Source organism: Globicephala melas, chromosome 15, assembly GCF_963455315.2.
Source record: "Globicephala melas chromosome 15, mGloMel1.2, whole genome shotgun sequence".
In the NCBI taxonomy this organism is placed as follows: Eukaryota; Metazoa; Chordata; class Mammalia; order Artiodactyla; family Delphinidae; genus Globicephala; species Globicephala melas.
The window spans coordinates 65,021,724-65,045,535 of NC_083328.1; the positions used below are offsets into that span (position 1 = coordinate 65,021,724).

Genomic DNA, 23,812 nt, shown 5'->3' on the forward strand with positions numbered 1-23,812 from the left:
CAAGTATATCCAAATCCATGTTATGACAGGGTTCTGCTGTGCTTTCCTAACCTTTTAGGCTTATTTGAGAATACAGTAAGCTAACCATTGAAAAGGACTCTTTAAAAAAATAAAAGCCACATTACAAATACTCATAGTGATTGTCTCATTTTAGGATCTAAAGATTTTTTAATCTTTTTTGTAGGGCGTGGGTGGGGAGAGGAGTGGTAACTGTATAATTTACCTTTTTAAACCTGAAAGAGCTTTAGGCCACAGAGTCAGTTTAATTTAGATGAAATACTCCTAAGTGATGTGCTAAAGGAAAGTAAACTCTAACCAGCCACACCTGACATTCAGGTGGCTTCATCAGGGGGACACTAAAGGATTCAGGCTGGTGAGTCAGAAACCACGCATCTGAGCCGTGTCATACCAGTTCTTCAAAATACTGCTGGGTGTGAGTGCTGCTTATGTGAGTATTGCTGGGAATGCAGAGAGGAAACAAAGGTGCTGAAACTCCAGGCATGCGTTTCTGCCATTACAAGGATGAGGGTTAACTTTTTTAATTAAAAAAAAAAAAAAAGTTGTATCAGTCCTTCCAGCCAGGTTCTCCAGAATATAATGGAAAAGTGTCCTGAGGAGATCCTTCAAGACAGATGAAAAGAGGGGAATGTACCTTTCACCAGCAGTTACTCCTGGTTCTAGGATTTTCCCCACTGGGATGTGTGGCTGGTTCCAAAAATGAGTGAGACTGCACACTCAGCTTTCTTGGGGTAAATACCTGACCCTCAGGATGCGGTCTGTCTTTGGACTTCCTGGAAAAGAACTTACTGAATTAGTATATCAGTTAGGAATTGCAGTTGGTTGCTAGTAACAGAGACTCGAAATCACAGTGGTTTAAACAAAATAGAACACATTGAGGTTTATTTCTGTCTCATGTAAAGTCAGCCCAGAGGTCAGCAGGACTGGACTGGCACTTTCACAGTGTCAGCCCGAGCCCAGCTTCCTTCTGTCATTCTCTTCCTTATCACAGGGCCAGGGATGTTTGCTTGCTTGTTAATGCGCCCCAGGCACCTATAAAATGCCTGGCTTCCGTTTTCAGGATTGCCTCATGGTCTTAGATGGTTCCTAGAGTTTTAGTTACTATGTCTACATTCGAATCCACAGAAGAGCAAAAGGGGAAGGGAGCAGGGCAGAAGGGGTCGTGGCCGTTCCTGGAAGTCCCAAATACCAGTTCATCTTAAGTCTTGACCCAAAGTTAGTCACACAGTCATACCTAGCTATAAGGGAAGTGGTGGTTTGTTTGTTATTGTTTGTTTTTTTAAGCTGGGCATATTACCAAGTAAATATAGGTTCTATTAGTAAGAAATAAGAAGAGAAATTGGGTAGGTAGCTGGCAGTCTCTACCAGTCAGGATGCTGCCACTTGGTATAGAACACCTTTCTTGGGCAGCGCTTGTCTAGGCCATCTCAGAGTGGTACTCCCCAGAACCAGTATCATTCCCCAATCCACACTGCCTCTGCTGGAGTGATAGGGTTGGTTTCACTGACAAAGCACCTTGTAGGAGCCATAGAAAACTACAGATTGGAATCATTTTCCAAGGAGACAGTTGCGTACGCACGTGGCAGACACTTAGAGTTCCATGGACCTCTCCTTCAGCCCATCTAAGATATGGGCCTTCCCTGATATATGAACATTAGACTTCTAGGGAACTTCATGCTTTCAGCTCAAGCCCTGAGTTGGGAGAATTAGATGCCACATCCCTCTGTTTTTGTTTTTGTTTCACTCTGAGTTCTTGGAGAATAATTGTGTAGCAGAAAGAAGCATTTCTTGGGCATACATAGCCCTTTCTTGCTGTAAGGCCCATTTTCCCACAGATTCAAATCCGTAAATTAGTTAAGCTAGCACTTAAACATTTTCTTAAATCCATAGTGCTACTGGAACTCTGAAAGGAAGGAAAGAAATTCCATGGGGAAGTGGAACTAAATTTTTAAAAAGCAACACCTGTCATATTGCTTTGTACCCAGTAGATGCTTAGACACTTTGTAGAATCTCACTGCAACTGAAAAATGAGAATACTGAATTAATTTTGGCTGTATTTCAGGTTAAATGGGTTTCAGTGGGCCTGTTTCAATGGAAAATGCATTCAAAATTGCAAACAACAAACATACTAAAAACTACTTTTTGGAAAAATGGCCTTCAGGAGTCTCATCATTTGTATTCCAAGTTCACATCTCGCTTACCACGCTGTTTAGTTAGGATGTCAAATTCAGTATTAGTTGAATCTCTGGCACAAGGCTAGACACTGAGGTGTGTCAGTGAATAAGATGGACCATGCCTTGGAGGAGCTTACCATCTGTTGGGGAGGTTCACATAGCAAAAGCGGTTTCAGTACTGCGTCATCAGTACTCACAGGGCCAGCAGTGTAGGAGAGTTTACGGGAGCTCCCCACAGCCTTCCAGGCGTCAGGTATTTTGAAAACTTTTATCAAATGAAACTATCTCATGATTTTATTTGTATTACTACTGAGGCTGAATGCTTTTTTAATATGCTTATTGGGTATTTTTTAACTCTTGAGGAAAATAATCAAGTTTTATTATAGTGGAACTAATGAGGTTACTTTCTAATTAGCTGTGAAACCCTGGGAGGCAAAGTTCTTTTCCTAGCTGAGTCTCTAGTCTCTTATCTGTAAAATGGGGAGGATAATAAACATGGTTCAGAGGATTGTTGTGAGAATTAAATAAAGTAATACATGCAGAGCACACATAGGCACATAATAGGTTTACAATAAATTTTGCCTCTTTATGTCTCCAGTCTCTAGCCCAGTGCCTGCCAGGGTTCAGTAAATGTTTGTGAAGAATAGGAATATATGTATTTTGTGTATGTGTTAAAAGGGACTATATATAGATGCTTAACACAGATCCATCTGTCTTGAAAAGAGTGTTTGACTTGCATCAATATTCACCTGGAGTGGCTGAGTGCACATGCATGACTCTTCTTGGGTTACCACATCCCCTGCTAGGCAGATGTCCATTATAATGAAATGTAAAAAGGGAAAAAATAATAATAAAGGCAGAGCAGTGTGATGTTATGGCTTTATTTGACAGGGCCTCCTGCTGCTTCAGCTGCCAGTGCCAGGCATGGAACAGATTAATCTGTATTCCAACACACCAGTGCTGAAGTCAAGATCGATCTAATTAGGGTATTTTAAACATCCTGTTTGCATCTAGAGTCTTACCAGAAAGCAGGATGTCTCTCCATCTGGGGGAGCTCAGGGGGAGGTGGGCAGCAAGGTTCAGCAATAAAACAGAGATGGCTTTCATTTTAGAAATGAGGGAAGATCACTTCTGTGTGATTTCATTAAAACAAAAGAGCTAATGGCCTTAAACAAAGGCAGCTCTTCAGCATGGCCTTGAATTTTAAAGTGGCCCTGCAAGATCTTGCCATGACATGGGCCTGCTGGTTGAAGTACAGGGACCATTTCCATCCTAAGAATAGAGCTCTGGCTGACCCATATCTTTCTTAACCATTTGGGCTGCTGGAAGGAGGTGCAGGCTCTGAAGCTGGGTGGGCAGATCAGCCCTGAATTCATTCCCCAATGAGCCATGCTGGGCCAGTATTTAAATGCCAGGCCATTGGGGTGTTGGTTAGGGTCCACTTTCCATAGTCCAGCATGTATATTTATCCATTATCTGTACCCCTTCCCCACCTTTCCAACCTAATCACCTTTTGTCCCCCTTCCCTCCCACCACACTGGTCTCCTCCCAGTTCATTGCCTGTACCCTGTACGTTTCAACTTAATGCCTTTGCTTCACGCTTGTCCATCTGTTTGGAATAATGTTGTTCCCATTGCCCCTTCTCCTGCCGAGGCTCTTCTCTTACCTGCTTCTGTTCTTCAAGGCTCCGCTCAAGGGCCATCTTGCCTACCAGCCTTCCCAGATATCCTCACTGGAAGAGTATTTGCCTCATTAGTAGTTTCTGCCCCTTCCCCATTCACTATCACTTGCTGTCAAGTAATTTTAGACATAGTATACCTCAGTCACCTAGCGGGCAGGATTGTCTGATTGTCTCAGTCCCCAAACACTGTATCTTATATGTTGTAGGATTCTATCTTATGAATAAATGAATAAATCAGTATCAGTTCCTGTCCCAAAGATAGTCCTGTGGCCCAGCTCAGCTGGTTAATGCCTCCTTTTCCTTTCTGGTAAATATAATCTTCCCCTGCCTCATGGGACCAAAACTCCAACAGAGATGCAAGTGGGACACCTCTGAAATCCAGAGGCACAGAAGGATGAGGAAGTCACATTTGGGAATTATTACTGTGCACCTTGTCACCTTCTTCCCTCTGTTCCCTACCTCCACCCCAGTCGTCACCTTGGGAGACTTGCTAATATAAATAGTAGTCCATTTGTCCCAGGATTCGAGAATGTGGTCCAAATATGTGCTTCAAGAATTAAATGTGCTCCTAGAACCCAAAATTCTAGCTTCTGTCTACCAGCTTTGCCATAGAAAACTTGGGGTTGTGAGCTCACAGACATTTACTTGCCAGTGTAACACCTCCAGCCTTGCCCATAAGATGATGAGGATGAGCTTCTCTAGAGTGGGCCATCGTCTTTCATCTCTACGGTCCCAGTACTTAGTACATTGCCTGGCACACCGTAGGTACTCAGAAGTTTGAATAAAGGAATGGCTGGTGTATGTACCACTTGGTGCCCTGTAATTATTTGTCCTGTGGTTATAAAACTCATAAAGGAGAGTGTCTTTTTCATTTCCTCTGCAGATCATGTGTTGTGTTTTCAGTTCTTGCAGCAAGATCAAAAGGCAAGGACCATCTCTGCTTAGATGTGCTGTGTCCTTCAGCTTACTGATAAATAGCCACTGCCCACCTCAGGGCTGTTTGCAGGTCTCCCAGAATCTTCTATTATTTGGCTTTATAGGCAACCACACATAAGGTCTTTATTTTAATTTATTGTGGGATTAAAGATTCTGAGTGAAGTTGGCCTTGTTCCATTTTAGAGTTAGAACAAATCTCGAGTTGTAGAAAATAGCCCTACCAGCTGAGAAAGTCAAGCCATCTAAGTTCCTATTTATCTCAGCAGGGGCTAGTTAGAATAGCCCAGGCCGACTGAAACATGTTCAGTTGCCAACATGTGATCAGGATGCAGTACGGAAGGAGTGAGGTGGTGATCTCTGGCAGGTGCCTCAGTGAGAGAATCTCTTGTGATGCTCTTTTTCAATGCAGCAGATCTCAAACTAATGTCTGTTGAGTGCCTACTGTGTACATATCTCATTTGATACAATGGATTTGATAGAAGGGACAGCCGCATTTTACAAATAAGAGAACTGAGGCTCAGAGATTAAACAGTATGCCAGTGGTTTAGTTTAACCAGCTAGTGAGTGTCAGAGGCAAGATTTGAATCCAAGTCTGTCTGATCCTGAAGCCCCACATAATTAATTAATTCACTTAGCGCTTCTGGAGGAGGTCCCTGGAGTTAGTCCTCTCAGTGTACCTCTCAGCAGTAGGACACTGATAGGCCTAGTTGTTTATAGGCCCGTCTGGATGAATAACTCTCCTCACAGAGAGAGGTGACGTCAGCCTATTGGGATTTGGACCATACTTTTTTAAGGATGAGGATGGGAAATGCACTTGCATCTCATTCTTTACAAAAGTGGCACATACTGCAGGAGGCTGGTTAGAGTGATTGCCACAGTCTGGTTGTGCCATTCTGGAAAGACCTCTGATCTGGGTTTACTAGATCTTGGCCATCCCTAAGAGATGGGAACGCTCTGAAACTTCATGGAAATGTGGCATTTGTATCTATATATACGGGAGGGAATGTCATGCATAGGGTTCATCAGATTCTCAAAAGTGTTTGTCATGATTTTAAGAAGGAAAAAATAAGGAGTGGGGGGACAAATTGCAGATCTAGATTTCAGTGGCCTAGAAAGGTACTTTTGACTGGAAGCAGCAAATCACATCCTTTATCAGGGCTTTTGTTTCTATACTCGAAATCTCAGAGGAGTTGAAACAAAGATTTCTAATTCTCCTTTCAGCTCTGAAAATTACAGAATTCTGATTGACCCTAGAGATTCAAACTTTTAGCCCCCATTGCATATATCCAGGGGGGTCTAACCCATTGCTAATCACTCTGGAGAGGCCCTGAAGGGATTTGAGCTGGGGGAAGAATGGGCCAGAACCACTCCTCTAGGCAGTTTCACTAATTAGTGTCTGAGGCAGTCAGTTGTCTGACTGTTGAGCAAGGCACCCAGCAGGAAAGGACTCACACTGGCACACAGTTTCAATACTGGCTCTCTAATTCTCCACCAAGACCCCTGCCTCCTTACCTAGTGACTTCAAAGTGTAGATTTGCGTGACCTTCCCCTCCCTGCGCCTTGTGGATTCCTTTAATGTGTGTGCGTGTGCGTGCGTATGTTCTGCTCTTCCTGGGTCCTGCCTTAGAGGTTGTTCTCTGCAGTGGGGCCACCACATCCACCCTGTCTATATTGACAGCTCCATAGCCATCCTTCACCTCCATTTTATCCTGTCGAAATGACAGAGCAGCTGAGCGGTGTTGGCCAGCAGATAAACCTGTTATCTCCCCTGCTCTCTGTGCCAGTAGCTCTCCCCATCTCCTTGGTGCGTGAGAAATTGACACCACCTTGGGCTGAAATCTGTTCCTAGGGAAGCTACATTTATTAGTGGCTAATGAAAGCGTGTGTGTGTGTGTGTGTGTGTGTGTGTGTTTGCACTCATGTGTATGCGCAAAACTTAGGGTGAATGAAGTGTTTTCCTATCTGGCAGGCACCAGTGACCTACGACCAGCCACAGCACCCAGAGAGAGAGATGCAAAGAATATAGGCAGATTCAGGTCTGCCTATGACAACCTGTCCTTTACTTAAAATCCCAAACTAATAGGTATATGTCATTTGTTCTTAGTATACCACTGCAATTGATCAAGGTATCTCCTGTTCCAGGCTGGGATGAGCTGTGGAAATACATGCTAATATGATCTAGTTCCAGAAAAAATGATTTTCCTCTATATTATATTTTCCTCTTTGAAAATTACAGCTCCTGACACTCTCTCTGTGCCACCAGCACCCCACATCCCATCTTGTTGAGGTATATAAAGAACGTTCTCTTGGGAATTCCCTGACGGTCCAGTGGTTAGGACTCTGCGCTCTCACTGCCAGGGCCTGGGTTCAATCCTTGGTCGGGGAACTAAGATTGCGCAAGCCGCGCAGCGTGGCCCCCCCCCCACCCCCCAAAAATAAAAGAACATTCTCTTGCAACTCCTCATCCATTTTAATCAGGAAGATTAAGTGGGAGAATTATTGAGAAGTTTTGGTTTAGTATTTGTGGAACTGCCCAGAACTCAAAGTCACTTCTTTATTTGGACTCTGCTAGAAATTGCTTCTGGAAAGGGTAATTCAGTAAGAGAGAAAAGAAGGGTGTTATTCATGTCTTACCTCCATATGGCCTTTCGCTTCACTTTCCTCTCGTTAAAACTATTGACTTTTTTGTTAATCCACATTTACATAGTGCCTGTCTTTTGGACACAGTGAGCCCCCCCATGAAGCACATTTTCAGGTTTTACATGGTTTAGTTTCTGATCTCTTTTATCATAAAAGTTTCTTCTTTAAAAGCTTTGATGGTTACCTTTTATATGTGGGAGCCTGTAACCTAGCAGGAAAAGCTTCCATTTTGGAGCCGGACAACATGGGTTCAAACCTAAGTTCCCACCACTCTCTCAAGGACATGACCTACTAAGTAAATTGATTAACCTCTGTGACACTTGGATTCTGCATAATAAATCAGAAATGAGAATAGTACCTTTTGCATAGCTTAGTAGTGAAGATTCAATGAGAAAATTGTGTACAGACTCAAGCCTACTGTTATTGATACACAGTAAATTGGTGACAGTTATTATTGTACCCTGCTTACTTTCATACCGGAATTTGAAGCAACTTACAGCAAAACAATATGGTGATACTAAATCTTAGCTTTGAGTAAGAATTTATCAAAAGACAGATGTCAAACTGGGGGAAATATTTGCAGTGTAGAAGACAAAAGGGTAATATTCTTAATTTACAAAGAGCTCATAGAAATCAAAATGGGCAAAGGATAAGGCCCGGCAGTTCACACAGAGAGCAATACAAATGGTCAGTAAACATCAGAAAAGGTGTTTGACCTTATTCATAATAAAAATAAAAACATGCTAATCGAAAGAAGATCCCATTTTTCACCTACAAGGTTGTCATAATTTCTAAGTTGGATAATATCCAATCTGAGTGAGGATATGGGAAAACAGATATTCTTTTACACTATGTATGTAAAATTATACTTCCACTCTCAGTGTGTATGTATGATATACGTGTATGTGCATGTAGGTATTTCCCAGCACATTCTGGTTGATTTACTTAAGGACATGCCCTTAAGCAAGTGGTAGGAGCTTAGATTTGAACCTATGTTGTCTGACTCCAAAATGTAAGCTTTTCCTACTAAGTTACATGCTTCCCACATGTAAAAGGTAATCATCAAAGCTTTTTGTATGTACAAAACACATAGACACACACACATACACATACTGAGAGTGGAAGTTAATTGGTACAACCTTCTTGGAAGACAATTTGTCATTGTCTTTCAACATTTTATATGTCAATAGCTTTTGACTCACCACTTCCACTTCTAGGAATTTGCCATAAGAATATATGTGCAAAAGTGTATCCATGCCAGAAATAAAGGTATACGTGCCAGAATACGTGTATATGGACGTTCATTGCAGCATTGTTTCCAATAGCAAAAACAACAAACAACCCAAAACTGGAACCCACCTAATATCCATGACTGGGGCATTAGTTAAATTATGATAAATAAGTTCAGTGGAATTCCTGACAGCCATTAAAAAAAAAAGTATGTGCTGATATGGAAAAATATAGTAGAGAATATATGTGTGTGTATATTTACACACATGTATGTATATATACATACATGTGTGTATGTATGTATATATATATTTTTCCCCTCCTGTAGGTGTACACAAGATACTAGTAGTTTTTTGTCCTTTGGGAGAGATGAACAGGGTAGTGAGAGGAGTATGGGAAAAGAAAAATATTAGTACGTGCTCAATGAATATTTGTTGAGGACATTCATATCTTTTTGTATAGTTTGGTTTTTACCATATGCATCCATTCCTTTTATTTTAAAATCCATTGGTGAAGGATGGAGAGAGTCAATAATAAAGTAGTAAAAGAAATTGACTCCTGTGCTTGAGCATGGACTCACCTTTGAGCTTCTTAACAGCCAAGGCAAAGAGGTAACTCAGGTAAAAAGCACAAAAAATTTATCAGGAAAGAGAAACATTATCTTGATCTCTAAAAGGAATCTAGCAGCCAAGGATTGGTCTAAACTCATATCTAGTCTTATCTGTCTACAGCTTAAAATTCATTGGTGGAAACTTGTCGCTTTTTTCTCCAGCCTTTCCCCACCTGACTGGCCTCTCCTCCTGCATGTGTGTGTGATATGCCATCCAAACCGGCCTTTGCATATATTGTTCCTTCTGCCTGGAGTGCTCTATCTTCTCTATCTAGTTGTCAGCCATGGCTTTTTAGTTTTGTTTTGTTTTAAGATTTTCAGTTGTTTGTTAGCTCCAGTGGGAATTCCTCTAGGTCAGCTATACCTTGTCTGTGCTCCCCAGATCCCCTCTGCCTACCTCAGTGATGGAACTTGTCACACTGCACTGTAATTATTGTTTTGTTTTCCCCACTAAACACAGAGCTCCTTAAGGTTAGGGATACTATGTTGTTTGGAGGCCCTGATAACCAAGTGCTTGCCAGGCACAGAGGTAAGCGGTCAGTGAATGATTGAGTGAGTAATCTGAAATTTGGGTTCTACCTCTTGCACCAATTAGCTGTGTGGACAAGTCACTTCTCTCCGGGCCTTGATTTTTCTATAGGTACAATAAGAGATTTGGCCTAGATAATCTATGAGAACTCTCTGGCTGATTTTTTTTTCTTCCTCTATGGTTGTCAGATTGTCATATATATACATGGAAGTTGTTAGCAGTTGTCATGCTGAGTAATTTCAAAGTTTCAAAACTAAGCTTGTTAAAATTCACTGCATTTTTTATGGCCTGTTCACCAGCTTGAAGAGATCAGAGCCACATCCAGTTGCTTGGCCCAAGATTGCAGAAGTGATTATGTCCCCCACTCTTCCTTCCTCTAATCTTCTCTCCTTGACATACACAGAAGTTTGTTTTTTTTGTTGTTTTTGCCTGATGTGAGCCTCCAAAGACGTCCCTTCTTATTATACTTTGTCACCCTGAGCTGAGCTGTCTTGGTTCCTTACCCTAGGTTCATGATGGTTTTTGCCTTCCTGTGAAGACAGGTCCTATGCTGTCCACTCGCCACTTTCTGCCCTCATCTCACCCTACTCCTGTTCCGTGCCCCTTCCTTTTTATCAAGGTGGAGCTTATACCAGCTCAATCCCAGCTTTACATCGGAAGTTAGAAGAAAGATATTGGGGAGAACTTGGGGTCTTGAGAAGGTATAATACCTCTCTCCACAGCATATTTTAAGAAAAAATTTATACTTGAAAAAGTGAATCTACTGACTAGAGATATTTTATTCAAACTGATGGCTCCCTAAGAAAAAGTCATCCACTTACTCCCAAATGCAAAATATCTTTAAGGACCGTTTTGTAACTGATGGTTTGAGAGCATATTACCAATGCAAGGGTGCTATTACTCTGAACTTGGGATAGGCACTATATACAAAAGGTGAAAGCTATTCAAAGGCATTTGAAAAATACCCAGAGTTCAAGAGTGATTTGTTTGTCTGGTCCCACCACCACCACCACCACCACCAAAAACTTGTATTGAGAGCCTGCTTTCTTCCCATTTGTTCAGCAGGTATTTCTAAAGCACCTACTATGTGCTAGACATTGTTGTGGGACCAGGGATATACCAATGAACAAAGCAGACTAAAATCCCTTCCTTCAAGGAGCTTATATTCTAATTGAAGGGTGGCAGTGAACAAAACAAATAATTAATTATACAGTATTTTAGAAGATAATGCATGCTGAAGAGAAAAATAAAGCAGTTAAGACTTGGAAATCGGTGGTGTTGGAGCACTGCATTTTTAAATAGTGTGGTCAAGAAAAAGCCTCATTGAGAAGATGACAGTTGAGTAAAGCTGGATTTGAGGATTGAGCCATGCAGATAGTCTGGTGAGGAGCATCTCAGGCAAGGAAAACAGTAAGTACAGAGCCCCCAGGGCAGAAGCCTGTCTGACGTTAGAAACAGCATTTAGTCTGAGTGAGTGGGGAGCCATTAGAGGGTTTTACACAGAAGAGTGATAGGGTCTGACTTAGGTTTTAACCTAAAGGATCATTCTGACTGCTCTATGGAGATCAGGCCAAAGCCAGCAAGGGTAGAAGCAGAGAGCCCCACAAGCAGGCTGCTGAGTATTCCAAGCAAGAGGTGATGGTGCTGTGGACCAGTGTAATGGCAGTGGGGGTAGCAGTAAGAAGACATGGAGTCCTGGGTGTAATTTGAAACTACAGCTGATAAGGTTTCTGTGGGACATGTGAGAAAGAAGAGAATCAAGGATATCGCCACTGTTTTTGGCTTGAGAAACTGGAGGACCTTGTTGCCATTAACTCAGTGGAACAAACTGGGGACAGGCCTGAGGAGGGAGGTCAGGAGCTTGGTTCCAAAACCATGTTCAGTCCTGCTAGACAACCAAGTGGAGAGAGCAGGTAGACAGGTGAATTCATGAGCCTGTGTTCAGAAAACAGGACTGGCCTATAGACACAAGTTTGGGAGTTGTCAGCACGTAAATGGTCTTTAAAGCTGTGGGACTAGATGAGATCCCCAGGGAGGTGAAAGTAGATAGAAGAAGGAGTAGGAGGTAGAAATAGAAGTCTAAAGACTGAATAACTCTAGCATTAAGAGATTGGGGAAATGAAGTAGTGAGGAATGCTTCTCTGATATAAGTGAGGAAAATGACTTTTTGAGAACTCAAACTTTGGCATATGAAGATGTTCAGTCAGTTTTCAAACAGAATATTTGTTGCCCACACTGTGAGCATTTTATTTCAAAACAAACTTTACTCTGCCATCTCCTTTTCAACGTCATTATCCTTGGTTTTTAAAAATCCTTTTTAAAGAAAAGAACCTCTTTACAGCTGAAGCCTATGATATACCCTTCAATTACCCTTTTCTTCCCTGGCTAGAAGAATAGTATCTCATAATAGAAGCCTATAGGTTATGTGGACTGAAAAAACATTGTTATCCTTTTGAAGTCCTTACTGTCCTGCTGTCTTTAAACTTGAGGTAGGGATTTTAGGTGCACCAGAATGTAAGTGATAGCACTGGGACCCTTTCGTATTTCTTATTTAATTCTCAGATATTTACCTGGGGAAGTTATAAGGTAATTTGAGAATATGGTAGAACATGTCTTATTTGTTCGTTATGTGCTCACCTCATGGTTAGTATTCATACTCTATTTACCGGTTATTTCTGTAAATGGGGGGATTAGTGTGAGGTTCTGTTGCAGACAATAAAACTCAATTAATTATAGGCAGAACAGAAATTCTAACTTAGTTTTGATTCACTTGCTCAAGTTGTCTTTGGGGATATAATCCCTTTTGAATATGTTTCTTGCACCGTATGTGAAAATCAGTTCAGTTTTCCATTGACACAATTTAGGTTCTTGTCTTATTAAGCAATAGCAGCAGTCAGGGAAGACCTACTTATTCCTCCTTCAATAGAACCAGACCAGGCTTGAAGAGAGGTAATAATTACTGCTCTGATCACAGCATGTTCTCTTTTCTCCTTCCCAACACAGAGCATGTCTGTTCGATCCTGGCTTCCCTCCTGCGGAACCTGAGAGGGCAGCAGCGGACCCGGCTTCTGAATAAATTCACTGAAAATGACAGTGAGAAGGTGGGTGCTTGTTGGACTGTAAAGATGGGACTGGGACCAGCGGGAATAGAATCACTATCTCCCTGATGCGATCTGAGGAGTGCTGGGTTAAGTGTTCCTGCCCTAAAATATCTTCTCCAGCATCTGGGCTCCATTGGTTTGGATCTCAAAGGTTTTTCTGCCTCTCATCTCCTAATGCATCACCCTTGACCCCAAGTATTTTGAAACCATTTCTGTACGCAACAGTGTACCATTATGGATCATTAAGATGAGGAGGAAAAGATTAGGTCAGTGCTTTAAAAATTCTTAATATGCAATGAAACCATTTGTTACCATGTAAGTAATACAAATAAGTGCAATTGTTGTTTGCAAAAAAAGAAAAAAAAGGAAGAAGAGGCCATTGGGTTAGGACACAGAACATCTTAGCAATCATGTCACCCTGGTGACATTATCTAATGTCTGTGCATCAGCTTCCTCATCTTTAAAATTAGGGCTGCTCTCTATCTTCCCTGCCTGCCTTATCAGTTTTTCCTAATGTTTAAGGAAATAGTGGATATGAGAATACTTTGTAAACTGAAATATATAAGATCTTAGGGTCATCATTGTTAACCAGGGAAGGTTTGGGCACAGTCTTCCTGACTGTCTGATGCTGTGTTGAAGCAACATCTACTATTAATCAATACAAGCTCCTTGGTAAATACCAGGGTTGCCAAGAACCATAGTGGTGCCAACCCAGTAAAAAGAGAGGTTAGAAGTTTAGGCTGGCTTCACAGTGTTCCTTCAATCTTTTGGAAGTCTTAGGGAAAAAAATGAAACTTTCAAGCCCACTCAGTATTCCTCAGGCCATGTTTGAAGCATGACTTTTGCTAAGTTTGAAACTGATTTTTAGGTTATTGCTAAGCAAAAGTCAGGGGCTTTTTTTAAGTTGTGAAGGAGTTTTTCTTGCACTCTCTTCTGACTGAAAAGCAACTAAAGAGATTTTACTTAGACCGTTTTTAAAAAAAGATCAGCTCTGGGGCAGAATCTGAACATGAAAGGTTTCAGTTTGAAAAAAGAAATTTCTGTATAGTTCTAAGTGAATATCAAGTATGTAACTTCATGCTTCTTCTCTGTGCAAGATGGGACTTGAATTTTTATTTGTTTGTTTGTTTTTAACAACGTGAATTCAGGGGAGACCTAGAAGGGCTGGGAATGCATAGTGTCCTTCGGGAATGGCCTGTGTTCAAACTGCATCCATGCTAAGTGTTTGCTTTGTTCTGCCCGAGCCGTTTGATCCCTTCCTGATGTGTTCCACAGCAAAGCTCATATCCAGAGTGCGAAGTGGTAGAGTGGCTCTCCCTTTGTGGGGAGTGACAGTAAGACGAATAGGAGCTCCCGTGTTCTCTTGCCTTGGTATACTCTTTCTTTCTCACTCATGCCTGTGAAGTATCTCTCTTTCAGGTTGACAGGCTGATGGAATTGCATTTTAAATATCTGGATGCAATGCAGGTGGCCGACAAGAAGATTGAAGGGGAAAAACACGTACGTATCCCTGCCTGTCTTTTGCCAGCTATTGACTTGCACTCCATTGGGTCCCTTGTGCACCTCGTATCTCCCCACAGGACAGGCAAGGGCAAAGGTGCCATCTACCTTTCTGTGCCACCTAACATGTCGTAAGAGCTGAGCAGATGACAGTCCGCCAGTGGTTATAACTGCCCTTTTAACAGGAGTCAAGTCCCTGAAGAGGATGGATGTGTACAATTGATCCCGGTCTGACCTGGGAGTCTGGGTGGTAGCACAAGTACCCTTGATAAGAGCTTCTCTTCGAAAATCTGACCAAAGCACAGTGCTGTGACGTGGTACCACAGTGGCAGAGGGTGTCTTGGCACACACACTTGCTGGCTTCTGTAGTCATAGGGAGGCACTGGAAGGAAACCGTGAGGTCATTGAATACAGTTCCCGCATTTGCGGATGAAACCTGGAGACCTAGAGAAGGGAGCTCAAAGCTCTGCAGCACGGCCTGCAAACCAGGTCAGAGTGACTGAGCCGCATTGTCTGATGAGGTGGTTGCTGAGGGAGATGAAACCTGCTAGATGTTTTTTCTTGACAAGCCATACTTACCTAGGGTGTTACCCTACCTCCTGTATTTTTCATCTGCTTCTATTTTGTTCTCTGCTATCTCTGTCCTCAGTTGATTTCTCATCTGTCCCTTTAATCGGGGCAGGTTTTCATATTGGTTAATGTCTGATTTGTATTCTCTCTTTTTGTTTTTGGCTGCGTTGGGTCTTTGTTGCTGCGTGTGGGCTTTCTCTAGTAGCGGCGAGCAGGGGCTACTCTTCGTTGTGGTGCGCGGGCTTCTCATTGCGGTGGCTTCTCTTGTGGAGGAGCACGGGCTTCAGTAGTTGCAGCACGTGGGCTCAGTAGTTGCAGCACGTGGGCTCTAGGGCGCTCGGGCTCAGTAGTTGTGGCACACAGGCTCAGTAGTTGTGGCTCGTGGGCTCTAGAGCACAGGCTCAGTAGCTGTGGTGCACGGGCTTAGTTGCTCTATGGCATGTGGGATCTTCCCGGACCGGGGATCAAACCCATGTCCCCTGCATTGGCAGGCAGATTCTTAACCACTGCACCACCAGGGAAGTACCCTCAGTCCATGGTCATGTTGCACAATGATCCTTTTTTTGCTTTTTTCAAAGTCTGTAGTAGAGCCCATTTTCTTCGTGATCTGGATTTGCTATATCACTCTATTTTCTTTTCACTCTTCTTGCCTTAAAGACACACTGGAGGCTTTTGAGCCTCACTGGTGGTAGAGCCTGCTTCAGCACCCCTCCCGTCTGTGTTGGGGCAGGCCAGCCATGAGGCAGAGCTGTGTACATTGGGAATTACACTAGCATCTTCCCTCAAGTTGTGCCTCAGGCCAGGGTGAGAGACTAGAGCTTGGGGAAAACAGTGACCTTGTTGTCTGTGCCCTTCTAAGCCACCCATTCCCTTTCACAAACGATACCTTCATTTATGAATACCAGTAGATAGGTAACCGTATGTATCATTCTTGTGATTTCCCTGTGCTCTCTAAACCTAGTAAGTCCTCAGATGTTTGTCGATTGATTGAATTGATTGGGACTTTCTTCTTTAATGTGGTGATACTATTACAGGGTAAATGGCAGAGACTCTGAATTCTGCGGCTGGACTTCAGATACCAGCATGTTCCACACACAGTCCCTTCATTCCACACACCTCACCCCCTTTATTTTATTCTTTGATTAAACTTTCCTCTTCCCTTTTTTCCTCCATTCACAGTAACTTGTACATGGTCGACACTTAGTGATTGTTAAAGTGCCAAAGTATATATCTTCATCTTTGACTGAATGATAATCAGAAACAAATTGAACTTTCCCTAGACTTTTGTAGGGAAACAGCCATGGGACAATTAGAACTCCTGCTGACGGAATTCCCCAAGTTATCTGCTGAAGGAGATTTTTAGGGCTGGTTGAAGGCGCACCTGGGAGTCCGAGGGCTAGGATTTTAGTGCGGGCATGCACCTCACAATCACTGCCTCGCCACACCTTGTCACTGCGCCTTGTGTAGCCCCAGATTCTTAGCCATAATGTGGCATCAGCAAAGGCGGTCTCTCAAATCCCCTCCAACTTAACGTTTTCCCTCAGATTCAGGTGAGCATACTTTGGTAACTGCCATTTTTTGAAAATGAAATGGGTTAAAAGCACAATGAGTGGTTGATCAGCGACTGTCTTCATGGAGTGCCAGCAGCAGCCTAGTAGAAAGGTGCGCATGAGGTAGGGGGTCAGATAAGCCTGGATTTGAATTTGAGCTCTGCTGCTTTCTAGCTCTGAGACCTTGGGCAAATGAGTTGACCTCTCCAAGCTGTGATTTTCTCATCTGTAAAATGGCCATAACACCTCCCTTTCAGTGCTATCATGAAGACTAAGCATAAACTATGTATTTACTTTGCTCAATAAGTAAAAGCTACTGCTGTTGTTAGATTTTCCTAGCTTCTTTTGGAATTCCCATGTAACTTTTAAGTATGGCAGGCAGTCCTTTTCCTAAGAGCATCCTCCTTACCAGATAACCCAGAAGGAGTTGTCCTAGCAGACCAGAGCATTGGCACCATCAGATGCTTCATCTGAGGTGAACCTGGAATAGACTTTGGGTTTTGTTTGTTTTTTTTGGGGGGGGGAGGATGTTGTTTTCTTTTGTTTTGTTTTTTGAGAGAGACCAGAGGAAGCTGTTGGGCATCAGGGAGCAGGAATCTAAGGGAAAAAAAAAAAAAGGTCAGGAAGAACCTAGGGGTAAGACAGGAATAAAGACACAGACCTACTACAGAATGGACTTGAGGATACGGGGAGGGGGAGGGGTAAGCTGGGACAAAGTGAGAGAGTGGCATGGACATATATACACTACCAAACGTAAAATAGATAGCTAGTGGGAAGCAGCCGCATAGCACAGGGAGATCAGCTCGGTGCTTTGTGACCACCTAGAGGGGTGGGATAGGGAGGGTGGGAGGGAGGGAGACACAAGAGGGAAGAGATATGGGAACATATGTATATGTATAACTGATTCACTTTGTTATAAAGCAGAAACTAACACACCATTGTAAAGCAATTATACTTCAATAAAGATGTTAAAAAAAAAGAAAAAAAAGAAACTTGGGCTGCTTCCTACAAGATTATCTATTACCAGCATTGAAGAGGGTGTGAAATTGATTAGCACTGACGGAGAGTAATGGCTGCAGCCACTCTCGCCAGCATTCACGGTGCTTCCGTGTGCACAGGCGCAGGGCCCCGCCATTCCCTGACAAACACCTGTCTCCTTGATGCCAAGGCTGTTTTGCTGGGCACTGGCAAACGTTCCAACGCTATTAGTGCTCAGCAGCCTCAGTGTTGCTGGGAGAGTCGTGGCGGGGTGCGGGGGGGAGGGACGTGTTTGTGAGCAGCGCTCTCTGCCAGCACTCAGGCTCATCCTGCCAGATGAAGCCGCCTCACAGGTATGAAGTGACCTGGAACAAACCGCCTCATTTCATCTCTCCTTCATGCAGCCTACTCTCTTAAGTCTCTCTTAAACGATTTGTTGCCTCACCCCACCCCACCCCCGTTAAACTTGGATGTCCTACACCTACTGGGAATTCAGCAAATATTTGTTGACCTGAATTGAATAGTTTTTTCTCAGGCATTTGATAACGTTGACTGTCATATCCATAATGAATAAATATCTCATATACTCTGCCAAGTCTGCAACAAAAAACACCTTAAATAACAGGGTCAGGTATTGACCAAGAGAAGGGGGATCAAGTATTGACATTTTTAGTGTCTCGGAGCCACCATCTTCCCTGCAAACTTCAGATTCCCACGGGCGCGGTGCAAGTGTCCATGGTTTGCAGCTGACCAAAATTCACTGAAAAGAATCCAGTCATTTGGCAGATGACAGGCACCTGCTCTGTGCAAGGCAGTAAGCTAGGCACTGGCTGGGGTGAACACAGGTGGAAGTGTCAAAAGAAGAATGGGCCCCAGGAGTACTGCTGCTGCTGCTGAGGGCTGGAAGAATCCAAGGAGCAGGGGGGAAGCCATCTGCACCTCGAGTCACCCCTGACAGTTTTGTGGATGAGGCAGAATTCAAGCTGAACCTTAAAAGGAGGAGACATATAAGCCATTTCCAGACTAGAGACGAACAGGAGCAAAGGAGGGGCAGTGGGAAGCCAAGTTAAGTTTTGGGGCGAGTGATAAGTTATACTCCAGGGCAGAAGGTGTGGGGGGGAGCATGGGCTTTAGAGCCAGGCTTCTTCTGGTTCTCCAACTGCGGACAAATAGCCTAACTTCCCCAGCTTTATTTTCTTCCTTTCTGGTGTTTTGTTTTTGAGGTATACGTCCCAACCTGTGGGTCTGTGAGGAATTACATATTTAGGAATTTGGTGACATAGCTATAACACACGTGAAAGCTGCTTCCACAGGTCCTGGCCTGTAGAGGTGGCCAGAGAAACTTTAGTTTTCTTTTCTCTGTGAGCACTGTTTCTACCACCACCTCTCTGCACACATGATTTTCTTCCTTCCCTAATGCTGCAAGATTTTGTGTGATCTGAGTCCCCTCTACTTCTCCCACTTCCTCTCCTGCTGCTGTGCGTTAACTTCCAGCTGTATAGCCTTTGCATTTGCTTCTCCCCCTGTCCTGCCTCTTCTCACGCTGGTGCCTCCTTCTACTTTCAGGTCTCAGCCTAAATGTCACCCCCTCTGAGAGCTTTTCAGTGACACCCGTATGTCAAGTAGTGTCCCCATGCCAGTGCTTCTTCGTAACCTGTAATTATTTTATTTGTTTGTTTACTCTCTGTCTCTACGACTCTAATCTCTTGTTCATCATATTCTTAGGACCTACATAGTGATTAACATGCAGTAAATGAAGGACAACTACTCATGAAATAAAATTAATATTTGTCCATGGGTATTAAGGAAGATAGAGGGTCCTGAGTTTTCTACATTACATCTAAACTCACATTTTAACCCTAATTTTTGTTTTCTCTGAATAGCCCCATCATCAAAAAAATATTTTTTACAACTGTGTAAATTCTGTGGCATACCTGTAGCTATATTAAACACAGAAAGATACTCCTATTTAGAAGAGTCTACAGGACAAACTGATAATTATATACCTACTCAGTTCAAGTCGCATTACCTACAATAATCTGTAACTAGGAAAGAGTTTCACGTCTTGGGCAGTCGCCCAATGCTTTCACGTTATATTCAGTGTCCATGTGACTTCAGGGCCACAGTGTATCTGAACATACCCTTGGGCTTCCTGGTTAACCTTTTAAAGGTCATGTAATTCTTAAGACTGTTCTAGTGAGCAGCAGTTCTCTGTGATCTATAAATACCCAGGGTGCTTGTCTCAGCAGATTTCACCTGACTCCCCAAGCAAAAAAAAGCCCAGAAAATGCCAAGGTCCCTGTTGTTGGGAAGATATCCTGACTTCTCATGGGTTCCTTCTGGCTTCTGTTGGTTAAATGTACAGAAATGCCAGGCTTCTGAGTGTCAGAAGTAAGACATAATTATATAGATACTGGCAGGGATTTTAAAAGAAGGAGGAGAGCCTTGAAGAGAGGTTTTCCTTTTTTTAGTTCCTAGGAAAATTATTCTCAGCACGTTTATTCAATAAAGTGTTCTCGCCACATACTTTGCACCATAATGACTTACAAATTGTATGCTAATTTTGCCACAGTTAAATCATCCCAGGCTTTATCCTGGAAAGAGAAAGAGGGACTCCTTGTAATGAAACAGTATCCACAGGCCGTGATGTCTGAAACAGACTTTGACTATTTCCTTAGCATTTGAAACTCATTTAAGGATTTGTACAAAGGGGGTAAAGCGCAGGAATGAATGAGTGGGATTGGTGATCGTAAAGCACTGGTAGGTGTGTAGACAGTGGAAGTGTGAGAGGGCTGTCAAGTCTTCTGCTAACTGCTGGAAGCTCCTGGGCAAGCCTAAGAAAAGGGAGTCCTGCTGAGAGTTCCTCTCAGCTGTTCTTGAAACAGTGGTTCCCAAACTTCTCAGTCTATGAACTTGGCAGAACACAGCTGACAGTCAGTAGAAGCCAGAGGTGTGGGGCAGGGGATGCTGTGGTGTTTTTCCCTGTCCTGCTTGCCTCTTTCCTAGATGCAGATTTAGCCATATGCCCCTTCACCCGCTCTCTCCTGCCTCCCTGCCCGTGCCCTGCCCGATCACAGTCATCCTTCCTACCATTGGAGGAGAAGTTCTGGCCCCCCACCTCTGACTCTTACCTTGCAGTGCAGCCTTGAGCACTCCGTTTTGCTTTTCTCATCCTCTCTGTCCTCTCTCAGTGGGGTCCACAGTCTCCCAACTTCACAGAAGCCCTGGTTCTCTCAAGACTGGCTTATATGTTGTGAAAATTCAGATGAATAGTCTAATAGTCTAGTTGTTTGTTTGTTTTTAGTGAATTTGGAAATGGATGGCCTACCTGTGATGGAGGCATCATGGTACCATAGAAGGAACATGAACCCAGGGGTCATACAGTCAAAGGTTAAATCCCAGCTCTGCCACACATAAATTCTGTTCTTTGGGGAAATGCCTTGCCCTGTGTGTGTATGTGTATTAGTTTTCATGATAGTTTTATTAGAGGGTCATTTTGAAGATTAATGAGATTGTTTGTAAAAACCTGGCACATGCTCCTGTGTTAAGGCTGTGGCCTAACACATAGTTTTCCCTTTGTGGGCAAACTCTGGCCTGATATCCTTGGATTCTTATTAGAACTGCTATCAGTTAGCTGCATATTCTCAAAAAAAAAAAAAAAAAATCCCTTTTACTAATTCTCCAGCCTCTGTTTCCCCTGCTGAAAGTGACCTGCAGTCCTAGGATCCTTCTCTAACAGTCTGCCCTATTTCAGAAGCTCTTGGAGGAAGATTCTGTTTTGCTGTTGCTTGTGCCTCCCCCAACTCCACATACCTATCTCTCCCTTTGCTTTGGAAGAAAAAAGGAAATTGGCCTTTTCTCAATGGTGGGGCAATTCCTGCCCATGACTACAGACAGTAACTGTGACCCCTGCTGGGTTTCTGAGTCATGTCCTCTCTTATTAAGAAAAGAGGGATTCCTGTTGGCTTCATAGCAGCTTCTTTTATGACTGTCTCCTTCCATAAGCGAGGGGCAGCTCGCTGCCTGTCAGGGGCAGATTAGGAGTAGCATCCACACGCTCATTTGGAGGCTTGCGACTTGCCTGCGGAGAGAGAGAGAGGCACCTGGAAAGGTAGTGATTTGGTAGTGCTCCCGAAGACAGATGAACATTTAAAGTGAGGATGTGGCTGGAGGAGGGTTAGAACACACACACACACAGCCCTGCAGAAATGGCACCTTGATGCCACACGTACCACCTCCTTGTGTGTCTTTGGAGACGAAGCTGTTTATTTTAGCAGCCCCCAAACAGGCTTATGCTGCTGTGAATTGCAATCTGTTCTATTTAATGAGCTATTCACTGAATTACCATCTAAGTTTTTTATTCCAGCCCTCTCTTATGGAATGAACAAAATAAAACCTTTCAGAGTGTCTTTTTTTTTTTTGGTTTAACTCTCCCAAGTTGCATGTGGAATTTGCTGGTCTAGCTATAGATTCCCACCCCCCTCTTTTTTTTTTTAAAGTTTCTTCAATTTATAAGGAAAAGACAGGCAAAGGAGCCAGATGACCTTACATTTAATGCTGCTGGTTTGCAGTAGTTCCCAGATATGGCATAAAGAACTCATATGCTCATATGCTAATACCAGAAAAAGTCTATAAAACAAAGACTTTTTCCTTCTTTGAACTATGAAAGTGCTCACAGGCTTGGAGCCAGACGTGTGTGGGGTTTTATCCTGTCTCCAGCACTTAACTCAGCTCTGAGCGTTGTGACCTTTGGAGAGTTCTCCAACTCTTCTAAGCCTCAGTTTCTCATTTGAAAGTGAAAATAGTAATGATTCTTACCTCTTGGGGTTTAAGGAAAAATGAGAAATCCATGAAAGTGCTTATTAGCACAGTGCCTGGCAGACAGTAAGGACTCAGGAAATTGTGCTGTTATTATTCAATTTTTGCTGCCCATCCCTTGTCAGACTGAAAGGACTAACAGAAAAAGGTTTTGGAGTAGGAAGTCATGTTCCAGTCAAGTCTCTAACCGAAACTCAGTGACAGTCATTTGGCATCTATCTCAATTTTTCCATCTGTGAGATCTGAAAATGGTGTTTGCTGTACATACCCAACACCAGGCATATACAACAAGTGAGGTTAATGCAGATCCGCAGCTTTGAAAAGTAAAAAATGCTGTGTGTGGATGTTGAGTTGTCATTGCTTCACAGAGAAAACGGTCACCTTCACTCTTCTCAAATGTGAGAGTTGAATGAATTAATTTGTGGAAGACATCCTTTAAATCTTAACTCTCTTGTATTTGAAATTGTCGTATTTCAAATACAATTCAATGTATATATAGATTTTCACTTTGAAATTTTGTAAAATACGATATCTTTACAATACTTAAGGAGGTTACTGATTTTTTGGAATTTCTCTTTAATCTCTATTAATCATATTCCCATTTTCTTTTACATCTTTATTGAAGTATAATTGCTTTACAATGGTGTGTTAGTTTCTGCTTTATAACAAAGTGAATCATTTATACATATACATATGTTCCCATATCTCTTCCCTCTTGCATCTCCCTTCCTCCCACCCTCCCTGTCCCACCCCTCTAGGCGGTCACAAAGCACCGAGCTGATCTCCCTGTGCTATGCGGCTTCTTCCCACTAGCTATCTATTTTACGTTTGGTAGTGTATATATGTCCATGCCACTCTCTCACTTTGTCACAGCTTACCCTTCCCCCTCCCCATATCCTCAAGTCCATTCTTGTGGACTGTGTCTTTATTCTTGTGGTCTGTGTCTTTATTCCTGTCTTACCCCTAGGTTCTTCATGACATTTTTTTCCTTAAATTCCGTATATATGTGTTAGCATACGGTATTTGTCTTTCTCTTTCTGACTTACTTCACTCTGTATGACAGACTCTAGGTCCATCCACCTCGTTACAAATAGCTCAATTTCATTTATTTTTATGGCTGAGTAATATTCCATTGTATATATGTGCCACATCTTCTTTATCCATTCATCCGATAATGGGCACTTAGGTTGTTTCCATCTCCGGGCTATTGTAAATAGAGCTGCAATGAACATTTTGGTACATGACTCTTTTTGAATTATGGTTTTCTCAGGGTATATGCCCAGTAGTGGGATTGCTGGGTCATATGGTAGTTCTATTTGTAGTTTTTTAAGGCACCTCCATACTGTTCTCCATAGTGGCTGTACCAATTCACATTCCCACCAGCAGTGCAAGAGTGTTCCCTTTTCTGCACACCCTCTCCAGCATTTATTGTTGCTAGATTTTTTGCTTATGGCCATTCTGACTGGTGTGAGATGAT

At 42.8% G+C, this 23,812-nt stretch overlaps 1 protein-coding gene across 9 annotated transcripts in view; it reads left to right on the forward strand.

Moving 5' to 3' along the window:
* The window catches only part of CTNNBL1 (catenin beta like 1), a 192,051-nt gene that overhangs the window by 122,133 nt on the left and 46,106 nt on the right, over positions 1–23,812 (forward strand). For all 9 annotated transcript variants that reach the window (XR_009558906.2, XM_060284238.2, XM_060284240.1 and 6 more), the window contains exons 12-13: positions 12,822–12,919; positions 14,339–14,419. Coding sequence is in view for 8 of the 9 variants with exons in the window: in XM_060284238.2 (XP_060140221.1) it covers positions 12,822–12,919; positions 14,339–14,419 (179 nt within the window). In the remaining variant the exon portion in view is untranslated. The remainder of the gene's footprint in view (positions 1–12,821; positions 12,920–14,338; positions 14,420–23,812) is intronic.